Source organism: Tasmannia lanceolata, unplaced genomic scaffold, assembly GCF_043159265.1.
Source record: "Tasmannia lanceolata isolate RefF3 unplaced genomic scaffold, GAP_Taslan_0.1 ptg000007l, whole genome shotgun sequence".
NCBI classification, from domain to species: Eukaryota; Viridiplantae; Streptophyta; class Magnoliopsida; order Canellales; family Winteraceae; genus Tasmannia; species Tasmannia lanceolata.
The window spans coordinates 2,618,638-2,642,881 of NW_027518684.1; the positions used below are offsets into that span (position 1 = coordinate 2,618,638).

Here is a 24,244-nt window from a genome sequence, read left to right on the forward strand (position 1 = left end):
CCCAACCCGAACGTTCTCTAATTTTATCTTTATTTTCTTTGGCTTATGTTTTTTCTTGCATTTTCTGTTTGGCCCTAGGTGAACATAAACCCAGACTGACCCGATTTCGGGTTAGATGGATTGTGTCAGGGTTGAGAGATTTACATGGGGAGTGATAAATCGACTCCCCATGTGTCTTTCTCTCTCCTCTGGGTTAGAGAGAGAAAGAGGAGAGAGAGAGACACATGGGGAGTCGATTTATCATTTTGGGGTGTAGATTTATCACTGCCCATTTACATGCAGGTTGGATTAAGTTTCACCATCCTCAACCCGAGGCTCAGATTGGGTCAGGTAAGGGTTGAGGGAATGCTATCTCAGATTGGATTAGGGTTGGCCTCTACAGTATCCAACCCGACTCGAGTTGCACCCCTAATATTGGTGCGGCCCTTATAGTACGTTTTGAAAAATAATGGACTATATGTGCTTACACCATATAAAATCTCATCTGAGTAAGAGATGTTGTGGATCACTCAACAAATGAATGGCAGATCACCCAAATAAAATCTCTATTTGGGGTGGATAGCCCATATAGTCCATACTCCATACTCCATACCAACAATGACTAGAAATTCTTCTCCATACGATATCCCGTATAGATTGACTAGAAAAATAATGGACTATACGCTCTTGAAGCATCTCTTCTATTCTCTATTTCCCACCATTTCCACCCGCAGATTCTCAACTTATTTATGGAAACCTCTATAGATCAGAGGGTTGAGATCATCCTATGGAAATGTATCAAATGAACGGTTGGGTCATCCTACGGTGTAAGGTGTACATTACTTATTGAAAAATATTAGCCAATACGGGCTTCCACCATATAAAAACGTGTGGTATTATAGGCCTGCGTGGATTATTCCCAACAGAGGCTCACGGATTTGTCCTGAACCAAGACTCGCGTAGCTCGTATGTCTCCCATCGTGCACGTCAAGCCCAACTGATACGGAACGTGGGACACACAAATCTTAAAAAAAGGATAAGGCCTGTGGGAGGGAGACCCACTATTTACTAAGAAATGAAAAGTATTTGAGCAGCTGCCTCAGCAGTGCACCACTCTTTCCAGTGGAGAAAAAATGGTTAGAAATCAAAGTTGCAGGGCATGCTGACGCAGGTGGTGCTTACGAGTGGTTATTAATTTATAGATTTGGGAAGTGATATATTTGCGTCATTTTCTTCCCTGGCCACCCCCCGTCCAGTGTATTTATGAGTACTCTTTTTCACTACAAGGGAGTGACCAGGGGAAGAAATTGAATTGAGGTGAATATATCACTTTCCTATAGTTTATCTACAATATTTCCTAGATGGATTGTTCCAAGCAAAAAGGCATTAACTTTCCACGGAGGCACTTTTCTTGAACCTAAACTTACGTAGCTTGTACTCATCGTGCACGTCAAGCCACACTGATATGGCTCGTGGGACCTACAAGTCTTAAAAGGGATCAGGCATGTGGGACCCACTATTCTTAAGAAATTAATGAGCCGGCTTGGCAACTTCCTCCGGCCATTAGAAAGTATAAAACTTCCTTCCCAGTGTAGAAAAGATGGTTAGTTTGGTTAGTTTGGGATTGAGCCTCTAGCTAAATGGTCAAGGCCCTCAACCTTGAGGTAGCTTATGCTTTGGTCCTCAACGTTGAGGTAGCTTACCTACCCAAAAAATAAAATAAAAAAACGGAAAAGAAAATATGGTGAGAAAACAAAGTTGTAATGACGCAGTATTCTTCTTCTTCTTCTTCTTCTTCTTTTTCTGCAAAACTTTATCCGTAAGTTTCACTTTTGGTTGTTTGGTAATCTCATTTAATTAGGAATTACTTTTCTCGAAAAAAGGTATTCTTTAATCCTTACTACTAAAAGCGGGAATCCTATATTTTTCGGCATGTTCTTTCCAGCTATTGCCTTATGAGTCCCGCCTTAATTCCCGTCAAACACCCACTTATGTCCTTTTTAACTGCTTCTTTTTCGTCATTTTGGCTTCTCATATGCCCTTGCACATAAGTTTTTTTTTTAAAAGGCCAGCTGTCTCTTTTTTATGCCATTTTGTCCATAGTTGTCATAATTCTTGGATTTTGCTTTGTACTTTTTTTCGTAATTTTCATATTTTACTACATTCTTTTTGTATTTTTTTTTTGTAATTTCTCTACTCTGCATCCATTTTCCCGTATATTTTCATTTCAAACTTAGTACCCGCATGATTATTATTTATTGCTAGCCACCTTTCCACAAATCATACTTATGCGATCTTTGCAGCAAAGGATGTGCGATAGGCCGAGAAGTAGCCTCGTAGAAGGTGGCTAGCAAATCCCTGCACACAAAATCTTAACAAAAACCATGGTTTTAATTTTAGACCAATTCTGAAATTTCGGATTTCGGCGGAGATCGACACCGAAATGGGTAAAAACCGAAACGGTCATTTATTTCGACCGAAATTCTGTCGAAATTTTGGTTTTTCAGAAATTTGACCCAAAAAAATCTTTTTTTTAATATTAATTTAATATTTCACCGAACGAAATTTCGATAATTTCAGCCGAAATTTAATATTGAATAAAATATTAGTTTTGAGTTTTGTACCAGATTTCAACCAAAATTTCATGGTCCGAAACCGGTACCGAAACCGAAATTTTAAACCGTCACAAAAATGTCAAAAATCCCGGTGACCCGTGAATTGACCCGGTCCGCACAGGCCAGGTGTGCGTCCAAGCCCAATGACCCATAAAATTTCACGGGTCATTTTCACCCCGCCCGTTTGACCCGGACCCGTCTTCTCTTTTATATTTAAAGGGAAATGACATTAGCACCACAATATTTTAATTATTATGGAAATTTCTACAGACTGGACGGTTGGAATGATAGAATAGCTCCTCTTATTATTACTTTCCAGTTTCCAAGAAGGAGGAATGATAGAATGAAGGATGCCCTCACAAAAATCAGATTCAAGGGCGCCCCTGTTGGTTGATTTCCCCAAAGTCAACACGGTTTTGCGCCCTTGAATCTGATTTTTGCAAGGGCGCACTTCATTCTATCATTCCTCTTCCAAGAAATATATCATTTCCCTTTACCTTTTGTGGCTAAATTGAAAGCAACAAATTAGGTACAAGGGCGCCCCCATTCAACCCTCTAGCGACAGTGTTTTCTATATTCGTCCCCTTTTTTACTTAGGACAGAACTCAGCGCTAGAGGGTATGTCCCAAGTAAAAAAAAGGTGCGATTATATCATTTCCCTTAATATTTCCTTAATTTTGTCAAAAGGAAGGATATGGGAATGCTAAAACTAAAGGGTGCCCTTGAGGGTGGTTTTTGCAACGAATAATTTATGGTCTAGTTAGGGGTGCTCATTATTCGATTATAACCGAATAACCGAACCGAATTGGTTTGGTCGGTTCGGTTCGGTTTTCTTTTATTTTTTTTTAGAAATTCGGTTATTTGGTTATTCGGTTTCGGTTATCTCAAAATAAAAAATTCTGTTAACAGAATAACTGAAATATGATAAAAACCATTATTTTTTCAAAAAAAAAAATAGTGCTATATGGGCACTCCGTAGGATGATCAAAACCGTCCATTTGATTGATCATAACTTAATTAGGTTGTGCTCAAAAAATCATTTCGATAGGATGATCCTAGCCCTCCTATCCAAACCGAGACTTTGCCTTTTCCTTCTTTTCTCCCACTATTCGGTCCAGTTTTTAAAAATTTCGGTTCGGTTATCAAATTTCGGTCTATAACCGAACGAACACCCCCATTCATGTTTAGCATTCCTGAAAATGTTTACTAATCCCTTGTTGACGTTTGGCGCAGAAGGGTCTTTGTCGTCAAAAGTCCTCGGGCAGGTTCTAAACTTCTAATCGAAAATTCATACGGTGGACGGACGTGGACGTGGACGTGAATCCCAAAAAAAAACAGTGGGGCCCACATTATTTGGATAAAGGTAATGCATGAATCAAATTTTGTACCTATAGCCCTCGATTAAAAATCAAAATCCCTCCTCTACAATGCGAAGGACCGAAAAACAAACCACACCCATAGCAGTTTCTAATGTAAAGAGGCGAAGATATTATAAAAAACACGGAGTGCGGATATCATTTCCGTTCTTATCAAGTACCAAACTTAGCAACGACAGAGAGGTTTCCATAAGAATAGGAAGATGGGAGATGCCCCTAAATTTCAAAACGCTCCTCCTTCTTCAACCCCCCATCCATCTATAATAATAACTCCTCCACTGAAAATTTTATTATGCGAAGGAGAAAAAACAGAGAGAGATAAAGATAGCGAGTGAGATTTGGAATGGGAGGGTGTTTTTCGGATACGAGAGGAGGGCAACAAGCGGTGGGTGGGGACTTCGAAGGACGGAGGGGCCCACAAAACAACGATGCTGTAGATTTCTTCCTCAGATCTCGCGGTTTCAATGGCCTCTTCACACAACTCGAGGTGATAAAATCAAATCTCTCAAACCCTAGAAAAATTATCATCATATCTTGACTTCTCTTTCTTTCGCTTTTCCATGTTGATTCCCCCTTTTTGTTTTCTATTGGTTCGAATCTTTCTACTTTTCTTATCTGTATTGGATATTACTGATATTTGTTTTGGATTTTTGGAAATTTGATGCCAAATGTGAAATCTCAACAAATCTCAAACCCTAGAAAATTAGAATCAAGAATCTTCCTCTTTACAAAACAATCTCCATATCTTGACTTCTCTGTCTTTCGCTTTTCTCTTTTTTCCTTTTCTGTCTTTTGGTTCCTGTTGTTTTTTCTTCTGCTGGTTGGAAAATACATGTATCTATTTCGGTTTTCGGTGGAAATTTCGGCCGAAATCTTGTTAAATTCGGTGGAAAACTTTTAAATTTAGGTGGAATTTTTTTAAATTTCGGTAGAAATCTTTTAAACCTATCATATTACTGATATTTGTATTGGATTTCTGGGAATTTCAAGCCAAATTTGAAATCTCCAAACGTCTTGGGTTTGTTCTAGTAATTCCCAAATGTGAAATTTCCAGATGTTCTTGCCTACTAAGGCCCTGTTTTTTTTTTTTCGAAATGGTAAAGTTAATTACCAAAATGGAGCTGTACTATTGACCAAGGGCTAAATTTTGGAAATAAGACGTGAATCAAACAATTCAAGTATTGGATGATACCATGGGAACTGAACTGCTTTGGTTAGTGATGAATAGGAAACTCGAATAATAAACGATGCAATATAGAAATAAAACACTGTACTTAAGTGTATTTAAGACATAATTGATGAACTTATGTATACAGGTTTTGTTGGGCTGTGATTTTTTTTTCCTCGACTTGTGATCTGGAAGTTGGTTGCTTTTGTTTTCTAGTAGGATTTGTTCTTCCATTTCCTTCTAAATTATGGAAAGAAAACTTTGCTTAAGAAATTTTTTTTACCATCAGAAATGTTTTTATTGCAATTCAAACAGGGCCTAAAGTTAATTACCAAAACAGAGCTGTGATATTGATCAAGGGCTGAAATTTTGGGAATAAGACGTGAATTAAACAACCCAATTATTGGATGATACAACGGGCACTGCTTTGGTTAGTAATGAATAACAGGAAACTTTAATAAGAGAAGATGAAAAATAGAAATAAAACACCGTACTTAAGTGTATTTAAGGTGTAATTGACGAACTTATGTATACGGGTTTTGTTGAGCCGTGATTTTTTTTTTCCGTGACTTGTGATCTGGAAGTTGGTTGCTTTTGTTTTCTAGTAGGATTTGTTCTGATTCTCATGAGCACCCTCTCTGGGATTCAAATTATCCATAAATATTTTTTTATCTATGACCTGTGTACGCATGATAACATGTTTAGATTCTTGTTTTTTTTTGATCAGTTAGATTCTTGGTTTATTTATTATTAAATTTTTCATCAAAATGGGTTTGGAGTCATAGTTTCAAAACTCCCCGCGTCATCATGGGCTCCCCTAAGTCGACTCCATTATATTGTGGACACATCAACCAAGTACTCGACCCCGTCGTGCCAATTTACCCTTCAAACTCAATAAAAACTCCTTTGACTCTCTCGAGTTATGAGTTATGACCACATCAACCGAGTACTCAACCCCGTCGTGCCAATTTCACTGAGATTTTCTTCGGCTATATTTTGATACGCATCTGCGTTCTGAAACACTGGTTTGGACATGGGTTGAACCTCTAGTTCAATTGGTTAGGGCTTTGTTCTACGACCTTGAGGTCAGAGGTTCAATCACAGCTAACCTACCAAAAATGAGATTTGGAGTCGGCTCTTTTTTTTCTTAATGTTCCCTTGTTTGGTGTTGATTTAGCACAACCCGGTTTATTCTTTTTGTAGTTTTTTAACCACCATTTAAAAAAAACATAGTTTTTTTTTTCTTTTTACCTTGAAAGGTCTAATCTTACCATTTGGGTTCTATGGAAGGAAAGAAATGCGAGAGTATTATGGGGAGCTCAAGAATCTCTGCTATTCTTTTTTCTAAAGCGTTAGCTTTGGTGATATCTTGGGTGAAAGCTCTCCCGTCATTTAGATTCATCCCAGCTTTTAATTTATGGGAAGGTTGGAGAGAGTTACATGCTAGTATGAAAATTAAGCAAAAAGTAATAAAAGAGTGGGCGCCACCGGGTCATGGTTTTTTGAAACTAAATTTTGATGGGTCAAGCTTGGGTAATCCGGGGCCGGCCGGTATTGGACGGGTATTGCGAAATGAATTGGGAGAGATAATTTGGGCTTTTGACAGTCCTATTGGGGTAGTGGATGCAATGGAGGCGAAGGGCCGTGCAGTCCATCAAGGAATAAAACTATTGGCTAGAGATTGAGTATTTAATGTGATGGTTGAAGGTGATTGGAAAGGAGGCTGATGACGATAGTGATCCCTCCAAAGTTCTAGAAATTAAGGAAGAGCATGAGAGCAAGGGAATTTAGCCAGAAGATGAAAGAAGCCTTGGATCATTAGGGGCTTACGTATGGTGTCTGGCTCTAGAATTCGGTTGTTTTAAGTTTTGTTTTCAAGGGTATCATGTCCTTGGTTGTTATGTCCCCTTCCTTATTCATTTTTCTAAGGATTGGGGAGTGATCTTGTTGCTTTTATTGTATCATCTTTCTTTAATTAATATTTTGGTAGGGGTCCGCCTAACCCCAGCTTACCGATAAAAAAAAACAAAAAAAAATGGTTGAAGGTGATTCTATGAATGTTATTAGATGGTTTCAAGATTCGCATTCTCATCCATGGAGATTTGATAGCCTTTTTGTTGGGATCTTTGATTGGGTAGGATTTTTTTCTCTAGCCTTCAATCATGTCGTCGTTCGGCCAATCAAGTGGCGGATGGTCTAGCTAGACAAGGAGTGAATAATGTTGAGCTAAATTTGTTTGACCATCTGCCCCCTTGAGTTTTTCTTTTTCTTTGTTGTTCCTCTCTTGTATTTCGGTTCTTTGTTGTATTTTGACGTTCTCGGTCCTCTGCTGTAATTTATTGGTTATCATTAAAAAAAGGGCTCTAATTTTACTCCCTAGCTCTTGTGAAAATGGAGTCTGTTAGCAACTAGTTTTCAGAGATGTTTTTCGCCAATTGTAACAATGTAATGGTCTGTGGAGGAATGCTGATCTTGTAGTCCGCCACTATTTTATTATTTTTTGTTTTCATTCCTTTTATGCAGTTTTGGTTTTTTATTGAGCCATGCTCCTCCTTTTTTTCATCAATAAAGAGCTTTAAAAAAATTGCTTGAACTTAAAAAAAAAAAGTGGAAGGCATTATTGGGTCATGTTTGAGATGGTTGGCATTTAAGGGGGACAATTTTGATTGTTATAACACATAACAAAACTATAATACATGCATTGCACTAGTGTGCACAAAAAAAAAAAAAAAAAAAAATTTAATTCAAACATCATGAATGATTTACTACATACAATTTGTGCTTCGGTGAGTAGGTAGTTTGGGCTGGAGGCTTGATCTTATTGTCAATTAAAAGATTCCTTTCTTATTCCATGCTTTTTGTCACCCATTCAAACCGCATTTCATGCTGTGCTTAATATTTGTTGTTTTATGTACTGATAACGATTTATTTCCTTGTGGGCATGTGTCACAGTTATCATTATCTGCCTCAAAGTTACGCGATCTTGACATCCTTTCAAAGGTACTGCTTTACTTTTCCATCTTGTATATTGGTATTGAAATCATATTTAACTTCTGTATATGTGATAAATAGAGGATAGATTTTGGATGAGAGAGGGAGAAGAAAGCATTCATCACTAATTATCAAAACAAGGAATGCAACCCATATTTATACTAATATATTTATTAATGGAAAAAACTAAAGTACCCTTATCTTAATGAGGGTGCCCCTATACACAGTTACACACAGCTTTAATACTCCCCCTCTACTTGGTAAGTTCTAATTCCTTTTCCTTATAACATCAAATCCATATTTCCTCTATCCGACTTTAGAGAACACAATTCCTCTTTTGTTATTATCTTCTTTCCCTTACCATGGTTTTAAATTTCGACCGAAATCCGAAATTTCGGTTTCGGTGGAGACCGGAAGCGAAATCCCTATTAACCAAAAATTCGTTTCTTGGTCTGAAATTTAAGAAATCTTACTTTCAAACAATGGGACAATTTTCCAATTTTAAAAATTCATAATTTCCATCATGTCCAAATATTATTAAATCCCAAAATTATCTCATGGTTTTCCTTTAAGTAAATGTTGGATGTTTACAACCTTGATGTTATGATGAATTGGGTTGCAGGGGATGACCCCGTTGTTCCAATTTTTAGCATTTTTTGAGTTTTTTGGGTTTTTTAAAAGAAAGCACCATCACCTTAGTTTTCGATCATTTCATTCGTCATTTCGTTTCGGTCAGTGGAACGGATCATTTCAGCCATTTTGACACTTCGGTTCGGAAAAGAAGCTACAACCGGTCATTTTTTAATAGATAATTTTAAAAAAATCCCAAAAATAAAAATAAAACTTGCTAAAAATTGGAACAACAGGGTCTTCCCCTGCAGCCCTGTTGTTTCAATTGAAAATGACTGAAATAAACAAAGGTGATGGTGATGGTGGTTTCTTTTGTTATGAGATGCTCAGTGATCTATTGGAAGTTGATTTATTAACATTTATGTAACATTGACCTTGCAAGTTTAATTTTCTTAAAATGGCAGCATCCCTAGGAAAAAATTTCAACCATTGACCTAATTCTTTGATAAAACATTGCATCGTATTTCCTAGCTTCAATTATGAAAAATGCGTCATATATAAGTAATTATAGGTACAATCATCCAAATCATATAATAGCATCTTATTATGGAATTTTATTTTAACTATTAGAGAATGTATGATTAATTGCCACACAATTGCTATTTGGTATTTCCGTGAATATTTCTAAGAGTTCATTGCTTAATGCTTTTCCAATGTTTCTTAGTTTTTAGTTCTTGTCTTGTCAATGCTTAACTGGATATGGTGCTTGATCATGTTGCCATCCCTTTCCACCTTTCACTTGTCTCACATGGCTTCATCTCAAAAGAAGAAAAAAAACCCGTCCCAATTAATGATTTTCAATTTGTTTTAGAGTGATCCTATGGCAGTGATGTTTACAAAGAAAAGAGATGGGGCACTTGAAGAAATTGGCCGTACCGAAGTAATAATGAATACATTAGATCCTGTTTGGATTTCAAACCTTCCAATCACTTATCACTTTGAGATTGTTCAGACACTAGTGTAAGCTCCTCATTGTCCACTAGCTGAAACTTTTTTTTCGTCTAAATTTATTTTCATTGTTTGCTTATTTCAGTCATTTTAAATTATCTCCCCCTTTGAGCTTCTTGTGTTCACTCATAATATGCATACCTTGTATTTCAGATTTCAAGTGTATGATGTTGACACGAAATATCATAATATACCAGTGAAGGTATGCTCTGATTTCATACATTTTTTGTAGGATTTTAATGGACACTTACCCTGAATTGAAATTCATTTGATATTGAGGATTGATTTATGATTTTATGTGACAATTGTAATGTTGTTTATTGTTAGGAAAATGGACCTATTTTCTGTTTTTTCTTGTCATTTATTTACATAAATTTTGCACTTTAATTACTTGTTTTCTGTTAGTGAACATAAGAAGGAGAAGAGATGTGGGAGAAAAGTGAGAGGTTTCTCAAGAGCTTTTATTCTGTAACCATTCAAAAAAAGCAGAAGCTTGTATTCTGTTTGTTTATTTCAGTCATTTTACCTCTAGCTTGCTCAAGAGCTTTCTCTTACCTTGGAAGGAGGTATCATAGTGGAAAAAACTAGTGTTACGTTCGCCAACTTTAACCCATAAAGCCCTTGACCGTCGTCTCCAAAATATCACTTCTTCATCGTTAATTTTAACCCACTTATTTTTAGTTTAGACTAGAAAATGTGATCTGCTTCTGAGAGAGAGCCTTTTCTTCTCTCCTATTTTTTAATTTGTCATTTCCTCTGGCTAAGTGCTTGAAGTGAAGTTACTCCACTTATGGAGGCCCCGTTTGAGGGATTTCTATTTTTAGAATAAGCTCACCCCAGGGCTGCCCTACAACTGATTAGGTGATCACCGGTTATGAATAAAAGGACAAAAATTAGGATTGGTAGGTCACATTTGTTCCAATCTGAAAGGGTTCAGGAGCCTCATATCATTTTCAGCATCAAAGAGAATGAGGGCGTGGTCATGGTTTTAAATTTCCACCGAAACAGACACGAAGCAACTGAAATATTTCCGTTTCTATTCAGACCGAAATGCATTCCAAACCCAAAATTGCAAGTATATTGGTGGTATACTATACTGGTATGTGTTGCATAACTATATTTATGTGAATTGCATGTCAAATTTAGTGTTTGTATAAATATTTATATGAATTACATGTTAATTGTGGTATGTGCTAAATTATGATCTAGGTGTTTGATGTTTTAAAACCCTTATTTGTGCCTATTTTAGCACAGCTTGAAGTTTCATCTTACATGTTCAATATTTGCATGTGTTTCCATATGTTTCCATGATTTTACAGAATTTTCTATTGAAATTTCCATCCGAAACTAACATGTTTCCATTTCTGCGAGGACTGAAGCGCATACCAGACCTGAAACCTTGAACCTTGGGCCTGATCTGAGATTAGATGAGGGAGAATTCTTTGATAGGATCGGGGGAATAGTTCTTCCCATTAAAAAAGAAGCAGATACATGTCGACTCTATATTAATATAGGATTAGAGTCACCACTAGACTAAGTATATTTTCCCCTGTAGCAGGAGGTTTAAGAGATTTAGATCGGATATGTAGTATGATAATTTAGACATATTGGAGAAATAGGCAAAGCATTTGACTTCTTATCTGACCAACAAACTACATTGAAATCCCCTGCAATGCAATACATCATTGGGCCAGAGTTTATCGAACATAGGGAGCATAGATCCTGCTATCGAACATAAGGAGCGCATACTACTAATCATAGTTAGCAAAGCACTGTTTTAAACGACATTTTTAAAAAAAGAACATGTTTTATTAGTGTGCCATTTAATAGTCTGTTTAAAACTTTTACAGTGAAAAAAACTCCCTTTTTTTGGGGGAAAATGTTTAAAACATGTTTCAGACGGCGTTCTTTTGGCCAACTTTCCAACTTTTCCCCTACTATATTTTGTCAATGAAAAAAATAAATTTAAACGCATTTTATTGTGTTTCCATTTTCTTATTGTTTTTTTGGACCAATACTATATTAAACACGAATTTTTCCCCTCCCATATTTTTGCCGTATCATGTTTTGCTAACTATGCTACTAACATACAATTGGGGAAGAAAAGAATTAATGGTCAAGAACACAGAGATCAAGGACCATCTTCCTGATGTCCTATAACAATTTACCTTTGATGTCTATCGCACTATTTTCTTGCTTTCGATAACAATACACATTTGATCAAACAATTAGTGGTCTTTTTATTTCCTAGTTCGAGGCAGGAACCTTAGTTGCATGATGATATCTAGGAGCTACAGAGATAGACGAGCAACTAACCTATATCTTTACTTGATGAGAGATTGAAATGTTTTCATGTTGTCAAATCTTGCGTTATTGAGAACCATCTTCTTGATGTCCCATAACAGTTTACCTTTGATGTCAATCAAACCATTTTCTTGTTCGAGGAAGGAACCCTAGATGCATGATGACAATGTGTACACGTATCTAGATGTGTACATGTATCCAGAGATGTGAGTTTTTATTCATGATGGATTACTTCATAGAGATTTGCACCCTATATGGATGGGTGCAATTCACGATGACGTCAAGAGCCGGTCTATTTTTTTAAAAGACTGTGAACTAATTCATGATGGTGATGAAAGGAGGTAGAATTGCTCATGTTGCTTGTGGTCATGAGATGTGGACATGCCAAACGAGGTATGTGGTGTTATAGATTAACAGGCCATCCTGAATTTGTAGAATTGAATTACTTGTCTGACCCATGAGTGCAGTGGTTTCATAATATGAACTCATGGGAGTGGAATTCCTCTAACTAGGGGACAATGATGCAGGATAGTTATGCAAAGAATTGTTTACTACATAAATAATGCAGGCTTTATTAATAAAGAGGATGTCCCATGCATAAGGAACTGACCCACAGGATCTCTAACTATGGTAGCTAAGCATAGACATAAATGAAAAGTGTCTTTGAAGGACGCAAATTTCTAATCCAGTCTTGAGTTGATTAGAACTTTCAGTCTAGCTTAACCCTCTTCTTTGACATGTAGGAGAGCTATGGCGGTAACAATTTTTTACCACACAATTCAAAGTTGGGCTTTCAGTACAGCAATAATTGGGTTCATTTTGACATCATTTAAAGATAACAACTAGCAAGAGTTTGAAATTTTTTGGATTTGGCTATTTAGACAAAGTAGAGGAACCCCCTACATCCAACAATTCGTTGTGTAGACGCACATTCACAAGACTCTCAAGTGCTGGAACTGTTACTTTCCCAGTTATGAGCCTCCTAGCCTTTCTTATTCTTTTATATGTCACTGAGTGCACCACTACAAAGTATTCATCTTGGGTCATCAATAAGAGCAATTAATTACGTGATGTTCGAAGATTGGAACCCTGTAGTCCTAATTTCACTGCATCATTTGAGTACTAGTTGGATATGTGAAGGTAGATATACACTATAGGTGAGTAAATAGATTCATGCTGGAAGGTATTAAAACATAGATTTATTCCATCAAAAGTATAATATTTATAGTCATTTTCACTTTTTATTTTTATTCTTTTGACTAGTAATAAGATGCTTCTACCTTGCTGCTGGTCTAGAGTCATTTTTTCGACACATAATATTGTTCATCTGGACCAATTTTAACTCAATCATTAGTATTAGATGTGGTTTGATCATTTTCTGAATCAAAATATAATATACTTCAATAAACACAACTAATGAATAAGATAAAATACTCATTACTAAAAGTAAATTCAAAATTTAAATTCTTTAATATTTTCTTATAAAAATGCTTTCTAGGTACTCTTTCTTTTTCTCTTTCAAGATAACTTTCCTCCTATTGTCTAACAATTGCTTCTTGCAATTAATTTTTGACTACAAATGGGGTCCATTGTTGTTTGGTGACGAAGTCTCATGCGGTTCCTCCTAACCGTTTTTGTGTTTGTTTTTGGACTGTTTCCTTTGAAATCTTTTCTTCAAATGCAAATAGTGAGTATTGGGTAGTTAAAGTACGCTATAAAGAAATAAAGACAGGGTTATCCTAGTGATTTGGTTCCACCAGTTTGGTTTCTCAGCATACTTTTTTAACCTTGACATGTGACTTATAAGCATGGATTTAAATTTCTGTTTCGGTTTCTGTCCCTAACGAAACCGTTTTTTTTTTTTTTTTCTTCAAATTTCGGTCGTCTCGGCCAAAATTATTACAATTTCGGTCCAAATGACCTAATATCGGTCCGAAATTGAAACCGAAACCGAAATCTATATGATTTCGGACCCAACCAAAATACGAAATCCGAAATTTAAAACAATGCTTTCAAGTTTTCTCCAACCCCTCACTATATAATGCATGACTTCCCTTCGATGATATAATGGTGAGCAATTGTGGATTGCCAAAGGGACTAATATTTATTCTACTAAGAAGGCTTAATCTTGGGGTTGCAATTGTCTCATCTATATTGATCGCATGTTTGTTATTTTTAAAGATGTTGATTATACAGTCCAAACTCATTGTAAGTTGACTATTGCAGATGCTTAAGTTGAATGAGCAAGAATTCCTTGGAGAAGCTAGTTGTGTTTTGTCAGAGGTAAGTTGTTCTAAACTCTCATGAGTACACTTCGTTGATGAGTGTGAAGCAACCAATTAGTCCAAAAGCTTAAACCATTGGAGATGGTGTTATTTAACCTTTTATACAACACCCCCCCTCACATGTGGCCCCTTTATTTTAGGGTTGGCTTTCATGTGGCACATTGGGCCCTCTTTTGGGTTGGCCATTACATGTGTATTTTTTATATCATGAAGTTTTGAACCCAGAACTTTTGCTCTAACACCATGTGAAGCAACCAATTACTCCAAAAGCTTAAGCCGTTGGAGATGGTGTTATTTAATCTTTTATACTATAACAATGAGCATGCATGAGGTTTGTGGTGTGGGGGTAGCTCTTTGAGATGGGAGCCGACATCCATTACTTCACATGCTTGCAAACTCTTTCACATGTGTTTGCCTGAGAAAATGTAGTGCTGCTACTAGCTCATTTTCTTCATGTCTTATATTGTATTCACAGGATAGATCTTTTTTGCAACATACATATGCATATGCATGTTTCTATAAGCTTTACCTTGTGATGGAAAGCATCCACAATATGTCTTTGGCTCCTTGCACTCAAATAAATGGATATAAATGCATCTTTCTCTGTTGATAATGTATGGCTCATTTAAGACCAACGGTAGAGAACAGATCTTGGAGAGATCTGGGATGGCTGGGGTAGACATATGATTGATGAGCTCTGTAGTACGACTGCATCACAAAAAATGACGTCTTCAGAAAAGAAGAAAAAGAAAGGCAGGAGAGGGTAATCATCTTCGAAATTTGTTGATGTGATCTCCAAGCCCTAGATCTGATCCTCATTCTCTGGTACAATGTTGTAAAGTAAAAAGGAAGGAGAAGTTTTGAAGAGGCATAAACTAAGACTACCAATTGTGGAGATGGCCATATGGATTTATTTAATTTTTGCCTATCCAAAAAAAGAAAAAAAGAAGATACCACTATCATGGATCACTCTACACATTGCAACATGCATAGTTGTCAAACTCTTACGAGTCGTACGAGTCAACTCTCGGGTTGAGTCGAGTTGTTGGGCTTTCGAGGTGAGTCGCATGGGTAACTCGCGGATTGTCGCCTCTGTTGAAGACTCGTCCAAGTCGTCTGGTAATTGGAATGAGTCGCTGGGAGTTGCCTTGAAAAAACAAGACTCTTACGAGTTGTGTCGAGTAATTGGGCATCGGCTTTCTTGTTTTGATGGTTGAAAACTTGGAAGTTGGAACTTAGAACTTAATTATTTTTGTGCATGCAAGTTACAATCATATGGTTATTTATATTTTTGGATTGGTGCTTTATCATGTGCTATTGGGTTATATTTTTTACATCCTTCATCTTTTGATATATAATTATATTTTTTCTACTAAATTTCTGTTCTTGTCAAAAACTCTTACGAGTCACGAGTCGAGTCATGAGTCATAAAATTAAGAAATCACGTCATGAGTCAAGTCACGGTTGACAGCTATGGCAACATGCATGGTGGAGATGGCATGGGGGATTCTTTTCTACCCACTAAAACTAGGGGCCTCTTTGGATACCTCTAAAAATTATTTGCAGAAAATCATATATTCAAATGGTTTTGAAGTTAAATATGGTTATTTGCAAATAATGGTGATAACAGTTTTAGCAATGATTAATGACTTCAAAGGGGCCTTAATATCCCATTTTAAAAATAAAATAAACTTAAAATTAATTTTATCTGCAAATAAGAACCTACTTGGTGGCATCCAAAGAGGCCCTATGGCTATGTATTAGTAATGGGCTTATCCTTTATCTTCATGCAGCTGTATCATATTCTTTCATGCCATTCCTATTGCATGGAATTGCTTGCATTTTTTTTCTTCTTCAGATGTTGACACTTGTGGTTTTTGGAGAATGTTTCTTGTTTACGCAAACATTATGCTTATGATATTATTATTTTCCTTAATGGCAGATAGTGACTAAACATAGTAAGAGCTTGACTCTTAATCTTCACGACAGAAAGGGGAATAGAGGGATGAAGAACGCAGGAACGCTTACTGTGCATGCAGAAGAAACAGTTTCTTCAAGAACAGTTGTAGAGATGATATTCCGCTGCTCTGATTTAGAAAACAAGGATCTCTTTTCTAAAAGTGTATACATTCTTATACTGGTTTTCCTCTTGAGAAGATACACTATCATTGCAAGGTTTTAAATGTCGGTTTCGGCCACAACCGAAATTTCGGCCGAAATCATGTAAAATTTCGGAAAGCAATTTCGGTGGAAATTTTGGAAATTTCAGTAATTTCGGTGGAAATCTTGTAAATTTCGGGGAAATTTCGGATTCATGTACATTCGGTGTCTGTCCTGGCTGAAATCCGAAATCTGAAATTTCAGATTTCAAACCATGTATCCTTGAACATATAGTTTCTTTACACTGAGTTTTCTGATTACATAGGATCCATTCTTGAGAATATCTAAAATTGTGGAGAGTGGAGGTTCCGTTCCAATTTGCAAGACAGAAGTGGTGAATAACAATTTGAATCCCACTTGGAAGCCCGTATCTCTGTCCATGCATCAACTTGGAAGCAAGGCACGCATTTTGCTTTCTATGATTTTTAATTGCACAGTTGCGCAGAAAGCAGCACACTTGTTGGTAATGCAGGTTATTTCTACGACTGGCTTCCTAATGTTATTTCATTTTCATGCATGCAGGATAACCCATTAATTATAGATTGTTATGATTTCAATAGCAATGGCAATCATGACCTTATAGGGTAATAACAAACAAATGCTTGGCTTATTAGTTTATTTTCTAATCTTTCCAGTGCATTGTGCCTGATCAGGATATGCATTGACTAATATTTTCTTGGACAGGAAAGTTCAGAAAAGTGTGGCAAACCTGGAGACACTTCACAAGGACAAAACTGGAACAAATTTCTTTTCACCATCTCATGTTCAGGGCCACGAGAAGGTCATGTGTAAAATATTTTAAGGGAAGGTCTAATCAGTTCTGAAAGAAATTTTCCATGTTGAACCTCATTTTTTTGTTATTTCATGCAGATGTTGAAGGGTCAACTGTTTGTCGATAGTTTTTATGAGAAAGTGGAATATAGTTTTTTGGATTATATTTCAAGTGGCTTTGAGCTCAATTTTATGGTTGCGATTGATTTCACAGGTACATATGTTCTGCTGGTCTAAAAATGGTCATATGTTTCTTGTAAAACTCTCGTAAAACTTGTCATTCACACACAAAAAAAAACTCGTGAAACATCTTTGCTGATGCTTTGAAATCTCTGTACCCATCCAGCATCAAATGGAAATCCTCGACTCCCAGATTCCTTGCATTATATTGATCATTCAGGTCGATTGAATGCTTACCAACAGGTGAAAGTTGCACAATCCCTTGCTGGTTTAAGCACTTGTTGTTGTATGCTGGCTTCTGTTTGGAGCACCTTCTGAATATCGTGATGGGTGCATTCAAATCCTACTAATTGTTTTGTTAATACCTCACAGGCCATATTTGAGGTTGGTGAGGTCATACAATTTTATGATTCTGATAGGCGTTTTCCTGCATGGGGTTTTGGAGGAAGGCCCATTGATGGGCAGGTGTCTCATTGTTTCAACTTGAATGGAAGTCCTATTGACTGCGAGGTAATCAAGCCATTGTATTTTGTATTGGTTTTCTCACCATGGAAATTCAAATTAACTTTGAGCTGTTCTTTATCCACATCCATACTATTTTCATGTTTTTTATGTCCTTTCTTTTTCTTTGTACACAGTTTCTACCACTTTGTAATTGTAGCAGGCTTGTCCTGAATTGTCTATGTTTGGTAGATTCCTTTAAAAGCTGTTTATGTGGACATTTCTTATCTCCTGGATGCCATGAAATACTATTTCATGTATCAAAATTCTAGGGGCTGCCATCAGCTAGTTAATGTTCCTAAGTGGCAATTTGCAAATGTAGGTATAAAATTTTATTCTACCCCTTAGAATCTCGCGAGCCTCTAAATTCCATAGAACAGAGCATGCTCAAAGAAACATGATACGCATTTCTTTCAACCAACTTTTTTTTTTTTTTTAGTAGTTAAGTTGGGGTTAGGCAGACCCCTACCAGATCAATTAAAAAAAGAGGAGATTACAAGAGGGGGCCAATAGGCAAACAGGAATCCAAACAAGAAATACATGAAAAGGATTCAAAAGAGATCAGATTATATCCTCATGAACGAGATCTCGGATCTTGGCGGGAAAGGGTGATGGGTGGAGGATGAGACCTTTGTAAGGGCAATCCGATTTTGAAAGAAAATCAGCAACCATATTACCCTCCCTCCATAGGTGTGTCACATTCCAAGTGAGAAAGAGATTAAGCATTTACGAATGCTTTGAAGGATGGGAATACACTTCCATGGGCAAGTGTAACTGCCGTTGATGATCTCCACTGCCATTTTGGAGTCTGATTCGATCCAAATTTTCCCCTTAGTAATGTCTGCAGCAGTTAGAATACCTTTGAGGATGGCTTCCATCTCAAGAGCATGGATAGATTGAGGTAGCTTGCTGAAGGAGAAGGTGGCCCAAATGTTACTTTCATTGTCTCTAATAATTCCTCCGATGCCTGCATTTGGGTCTGAGAGAGAGGCATCGGTATTGAACTTCAGTTCATCAAGAAGAGGGAGCTGCCACTTGCAGGTTCTGGGTTTTGAGTTAAAGGGTTGCAAGGATAGACCAAAAGCATGGGCTACAGATAATGATCTTGGGTTGGAAAGGTCTGGGAGCTTGAGGTGTATGAGTTTGGTTCTAATGTTTAGAAGGATGGAATTGAGAATGCTTCTCTTGTGATTGCGGGGGTCACCATGGATCCTGCGGTTTCTTTCATACCAAATATGGTAAATAGTGGAGCAGAATGCTATACGGATGGCAATTGAGGATTGGGTTGAACCTTTGAAGTTTTCTTGAATCCATTGTTCTTCAAGGACTAACTCTTTTTTAGGCTTTCTTCTTGTGTTGAATCTCCATAAGAATGAGCGCCATATCCAACAAGAGAATGCACATGAAAAGAATAAGTGATTTACACTTTCAGTGCCATGAACACAGAGGGGGCATTCAGTTTGACGGGGGCTACTCAGAAACAGAAGACGATCTATAGAACTTAGTTTCTTTCAACCAACTTTATTGTAAAATTATGGCTATATAGCATGTGGAGTGTTTCAGGCAACAATTTCTCTGAAGGGAATTAGTATTACCTATGCAAGAAAGGCCACCGGGACCGGGGGTGGATAGTCTAATCACCACAGCCTAAATTATCATGGATGATGTAAGAAAATCAAGGTTTTTTGACCACAACCCAAGTGGAGGGTGAGAAGGAAGTATGTGTTAGGAGTCTAGTCTATGATTCCACAAGGGTAGTTTCAGTTTTGTTTTTTTGTTTTAGATTTCCTTACACCTTACAGTATAACTTTTGAGCTACCATTCAAAAAAAAAAAAGGTATAACTTTTGAGCTATGCTTGGGTCACAAAAGTTTTGTCTAGCTTAACCTCCACATGTTTCGTCTCCATTCTTTTTATCCTTCTTAATGTTTCTCAGTGTTTTTTAGAGGCGAAGGCGTGAGGCGATGCATTCTGCCCTTTTGGGAGGGGAAGCATAAACCTTGAGGCATGAGGCCTATGCATCACTAATTTTCTACTCTTTTGAATAAAATATTACTAAAATAGAAAAATTATGAGAAATGCCAAAAAATACTACAAAATGATCATCATTCCCCGTAAGAAAATAAATTATCAACACCGCCATTACCAATTTACCAACAAAATTATACAAAGAGGAGAGATTAACAAGTTTATTACATTTCCATATAAAAAAAGACACAAAATCACAAACAGAAAAGACGAATGCAGAGGTCTATAAAACAGGACTTAGACTCATCAACAATCTATATCTTTGTCTTCAATACTATCATGTTTATATCCTCTTCATTCGTGTAATGGATGTCCTCATCATATCCACCCTCCTCGTCACCTCCATCATCATTTTCTTGCTCCTCATCTATGCTAACATGATGAGGATGCTCAACAACTATACTTTAGTGTTACTGTTACCTACATTAACATGAAAAATAGTAATTATAAATTAAAGGTAGAACTTCAAATCTAGAACGTAAACTAGAATATATGTTCTCAGTTCACCAAAAAAAAAAAAAAAACTAGAATATATGTTATATAAAACTAGAATGTAAACTCTCTCTCTCTCTCTCTCTTGCTCTAGTTTATTCCTCTTTTTGAATGAGCCTATTATCAAAACCATTTAAAAAAAATCTTATTCACAAATTAAAAGTTCACAAGAATGACAACTAAAAAAACTTAAAACTTGGTATCTGTACCAAATATACTCCTGTTTCTCTCATCCTTAGGGCCCGCACAACAAGGCTCAATCTAACTGTACCAAATACACTTCAGTTTCTCTCACATCATGAAGCACTCTGTGAAAAAGCTAAGCATTGGCCTTGGTTAACATGAATGCTATCAGTTTCTATCGACTCTGGACAAGTATTTGGTTAACGTTTTTCTTTTCCATTATAGGTTGAAGGAGTAGATGGCATCATGTCCGCTTATGCAAGCGCTCTCCATAATGTTTCTCTTGCTGGACCAACTTTGTTTGGACAAGTGATCAACAAGGCTGCACAAATTGCTAGCCATTCCCTGTCTTCTAACCAGATCAAGTATTTCGTCTTGCTTATAATTACGGTAAACGATGATATCTTCTATCTCCATTTTTTTATACTTTACTCTTTGGCTTCTTGGCTATTGATCTGAAATCTTTGTAGGACGGAGTTATTACGGATCTCCAGGAGACTAAAGATGCTCTTGTAAGGGCATCTGATTTACCATTATCGATCCTTATTGTAGGAGTAGGAGGTGCGGATTTCAAAGCAATGGAGGTATGCATATGGTCTTTACTCTTTACATTCATCCTATCCGTCCGTTGTATGTTATCTATGATCAAATCGTTGGCTCTGTAATGATGAGGAATTGCTGGTTTTCAAATGTCAACCAAGGTTCTTTGGGCGGAGGTCATCAATGTCCTTCGTCTACCTTTTAGAATATATGTCAGTTACAATTAATGGTTGAATTTTATATCATTGAGCAGATCCTGGATGCTGACAATGGGCAACGGCTAGAGAGCTCCACGGGACGAATAGCTACACGTGATATTGTACAGTTTGTTCCAATGCGCGAAGTGCACGGTGAGTATCTTTGAACTTCTTTTTCGCTTCCTTTTTTGTGATTGATGCTACACTATGCATTCACTCCCTTGAAATGAATCAGCAATCACAAACCCATTTATAAAAGAATTGTCTCACACACCACATGGGCTATAACCTGTATTTGATTATCTTCATTCATAACTCTTTTGGATGTGTCGTTAATGATTAATCCATATCTCTGTTATTCATTGGTATAACGAACAACCACACTATATTTTAAAAATTGAAAGCAATAGTTTTGCAGGCTCGCCTTTTATTATTTTAGATAATATAATTAAGGATAGTCTCACAAACATTCCCATGTGCCTTACGTGCAGTCTGCCTAACATTGGGTGTTTCTATATTTCTTGTTTTATCTATTGCCCTTTACTTCTATTATGGTTTTATTATAGGCCGCTCATACTGCTCATATCGATCTATTATGCACCTCTGCATATACATAATTTTTTATCTCTTTTAAGAGATTCAGGAATAGTGAACTATTCAATCAATGTATGGAGTTCCAAAAGTCATTAATTTAATCTTATTATTAATCAACAATTTCTTATGTAGCTAGAATGAGCCTCACAAATTGATCTAAAACTTCTTGATTTCTAGATAATCCTTCTAGAAGTGTGGAAATTATAACAAATATTTCTAGTTACTTCCCCATTTCTCAATGTTTCCAAATGCTGATTCGGATTAGAACTCGGTCATGGTAAAAGGGTGTAAACTCGGGTGAAGGGAATTTTGAATGATTTGATAAGGTAAGACTTCGACCCGATGTAAGAGGGAGTCAACACAGGCAAATCGCAATCGGCGCAGGGAGTTTTTAAACAGTGTTATTTCTACTCACAAAAACCGCTACAAATAAGAATTTCTTCTTTATTGCTTTTAATTTTTTGCGTAATCTTTGAAAGCATGCTTCAAGCGTGGTTTCTGGGATTGACCATTCCATGCTGCTCAAATCAAATTGGCAGTTGATTGAGTGGGATTTGGATGCATTCACTTTCCTAGAAGAATTGAGAACAGATTTTTACGGAGCAAGCATATAAAGAATAACACACCTTTATTTTCAAAAAAAAAAGAAAGAAAAAAGAAAGAATAACACTCCTTTTTATATATCTAATGGATCGAGCACCTAGACGAGCGATTATCAGCCAAGGGCAATCTTATTGCATTGTAGCTTTACCCCATTGTTTTGTTTGCTTTGTCTAATACTGGCAGTCTTTATTTCATCTGGGACCCTCATTTGCTTCATGTTTTTTTTGTTGGGTTTCCTTCAACAGGTGGACAGATCTCTATCGTTCAGTCGCTCTTAGAAGAGCTGCCCAACCAGTTCTTAACGTACATGCGGAGCAGAGATATCAAGCCACGCTTCGTCACCAATCCCCAAACTTCTGGCTGAGCAACCCACCTGCGAACTTCTATACATGTTTGGTTTTAAGTTCACGCGTCTAACTTTTCTTTGCACTTGCTGCTTCATGTTTTTACAGCAATTCCCGAAGACGAAAGCTTAAATCTCTCAAGTTTTTTCTTTTTTTCTTTTCATTGTTAAAAGCTGTACTGTGGGCATTCTTGTACGGTCCTGAATATTCGGTTTGTAACCCGCTACTAATTCTTCTTCTGCTTCTGGTAAATCAAAAGGCAAAATCTCTCTAGTTTTTTTCTTTTTTTCTTTTCATTGTTAAAAGCTGTATTGTGGGCATTCTTGTACAGTTGTTCATGTCATAGGAATATCGGTGTACACTTTCTTTTTCTCTATAGTTGAAAGTTTTTCATTTCATATGAATATCGGTATATATACTTCACATGTAGTAAGCTATTTGCTTCGCATGCCTTTTATGTTTAAGGGAAAATTACATATAGACCCCTAGTGGTTTGGCCATATTCCGCTTTAAAAAGTCATCAAACACACCCCCTGTGGTTTTCATGGGTTTTTTTAACGCGAGAGTGGACGGAAAGGGGGAAATGACTGTTATGCCCTTGTCTTCTCCAAGAAATTAGGGTTTTCATGCTTTAAAACTTAAAATAAGGGTTTGATTCAAAGCTTATCAACATAAACCAGTGATAAAGTGAGTAGAGAGAGATTGAGAAAGAGCATTGTCTTCTCCACAAGACCCGGGGCCGATAACCGTTACCCCTGCCGATCCATTGAGAGAAATTGCAGATAGAGTAGAGAGAGATTGAGAAAGAGCACAAAGAGGGAGAGGGGATCTTGCTGATTTTGTTGAAGAAACCCTAGAAAATTAGAGAGAAGGTTAGAGAGACGGATTGGGGAGTTTCTATGGTTTGGGGTTTTGTAATGTCTGAATCATGAAGAAATAGAGGAAGAAGAAGAGTTCTGGGTTAGGGTTACAAGCAACAAAAATCAAGAAGAAGAAGAGGGTTTCTAGAGTTTTGAAAGAAGAGAAGAGGGAGATTTGCAGCCACCTTCATCCACCATCTCAAATCCGACCATCCTTCTTGCAACCCTTGCCCATTTCTTTTAATCCCTAAACTAATTCCGGTCAATCTCCATTAAATCCGACGAGCTCCACCATTTTGTGGTAGCCTTTTACGAGTTGTCATCACAGATGATGAAACCCTCTTACAATTCCCATACATTCTAGGGTTTCATTTCAACCTATTTTCTTTAATGGGCGTTTCCTCTACCCATCACCACTGATTTCTTTACTCATTTCTTTATCTCTGCCGTTTGATCCCAGGCCATTGATTCCATCTCAAATCCCATTTATCTTAT

General features: G+C 36.9%; 1 protein-coding gene across 2 annotated transcripts; it reads left to right on the plus strand.

Moving 5' to 3' along the window:
- Window positions 1-4,044: 4,044 nt before the first annotated feature.
- LOC143881413 (protein BONZAI 3-like) lies at window positions 4,045-23,293 on the plus strand. 2 transcript variants are annotated; one of them, XM_077384462.1, is made up of 16 exons: window positions 4,045-4,457; window positions 8,091-8,138; window positions 9,571-9,719; window positions 9,861-9,909; window positions 14,238-14,294; window positions 16,239-16,418; window positions 16,722-16,856; window positions 16,979-17,040; window positions 17,141-17,237; window positions 17,327-17,441; window positions 17,574-17,650; window positions 17,780-17,917; window positions 20,837-21,001; window positions 21,082-21,195; window positions 21,405-21,501; window positions 22,791-23,293. In XM_077384462.1, exons 1-16 carry the CDS (start codon window positions 4,314-4,316, stop codon window positions 22,907-22,909), a joined length of 1,746 nt encoding a protein of 581 aa, XP_077240577.1. In that variant the 5' UTR covers window positions 4,045-4,313; the 3' UTR covers window positions 22,910-23,293. The 2 variants fall into 2 exon arrangements, with proteins under 2 accessions (XP_077240577.1, XP_077240578.1); XM_077384463.1 differs by lacking the exon at window positions 9,571-9,719 and having other exon boundaries at window positions 4,047-4,457.
- The last annotated feature ends 951 nt before the right edge of the window (window positions 23,294-24,244 follow it).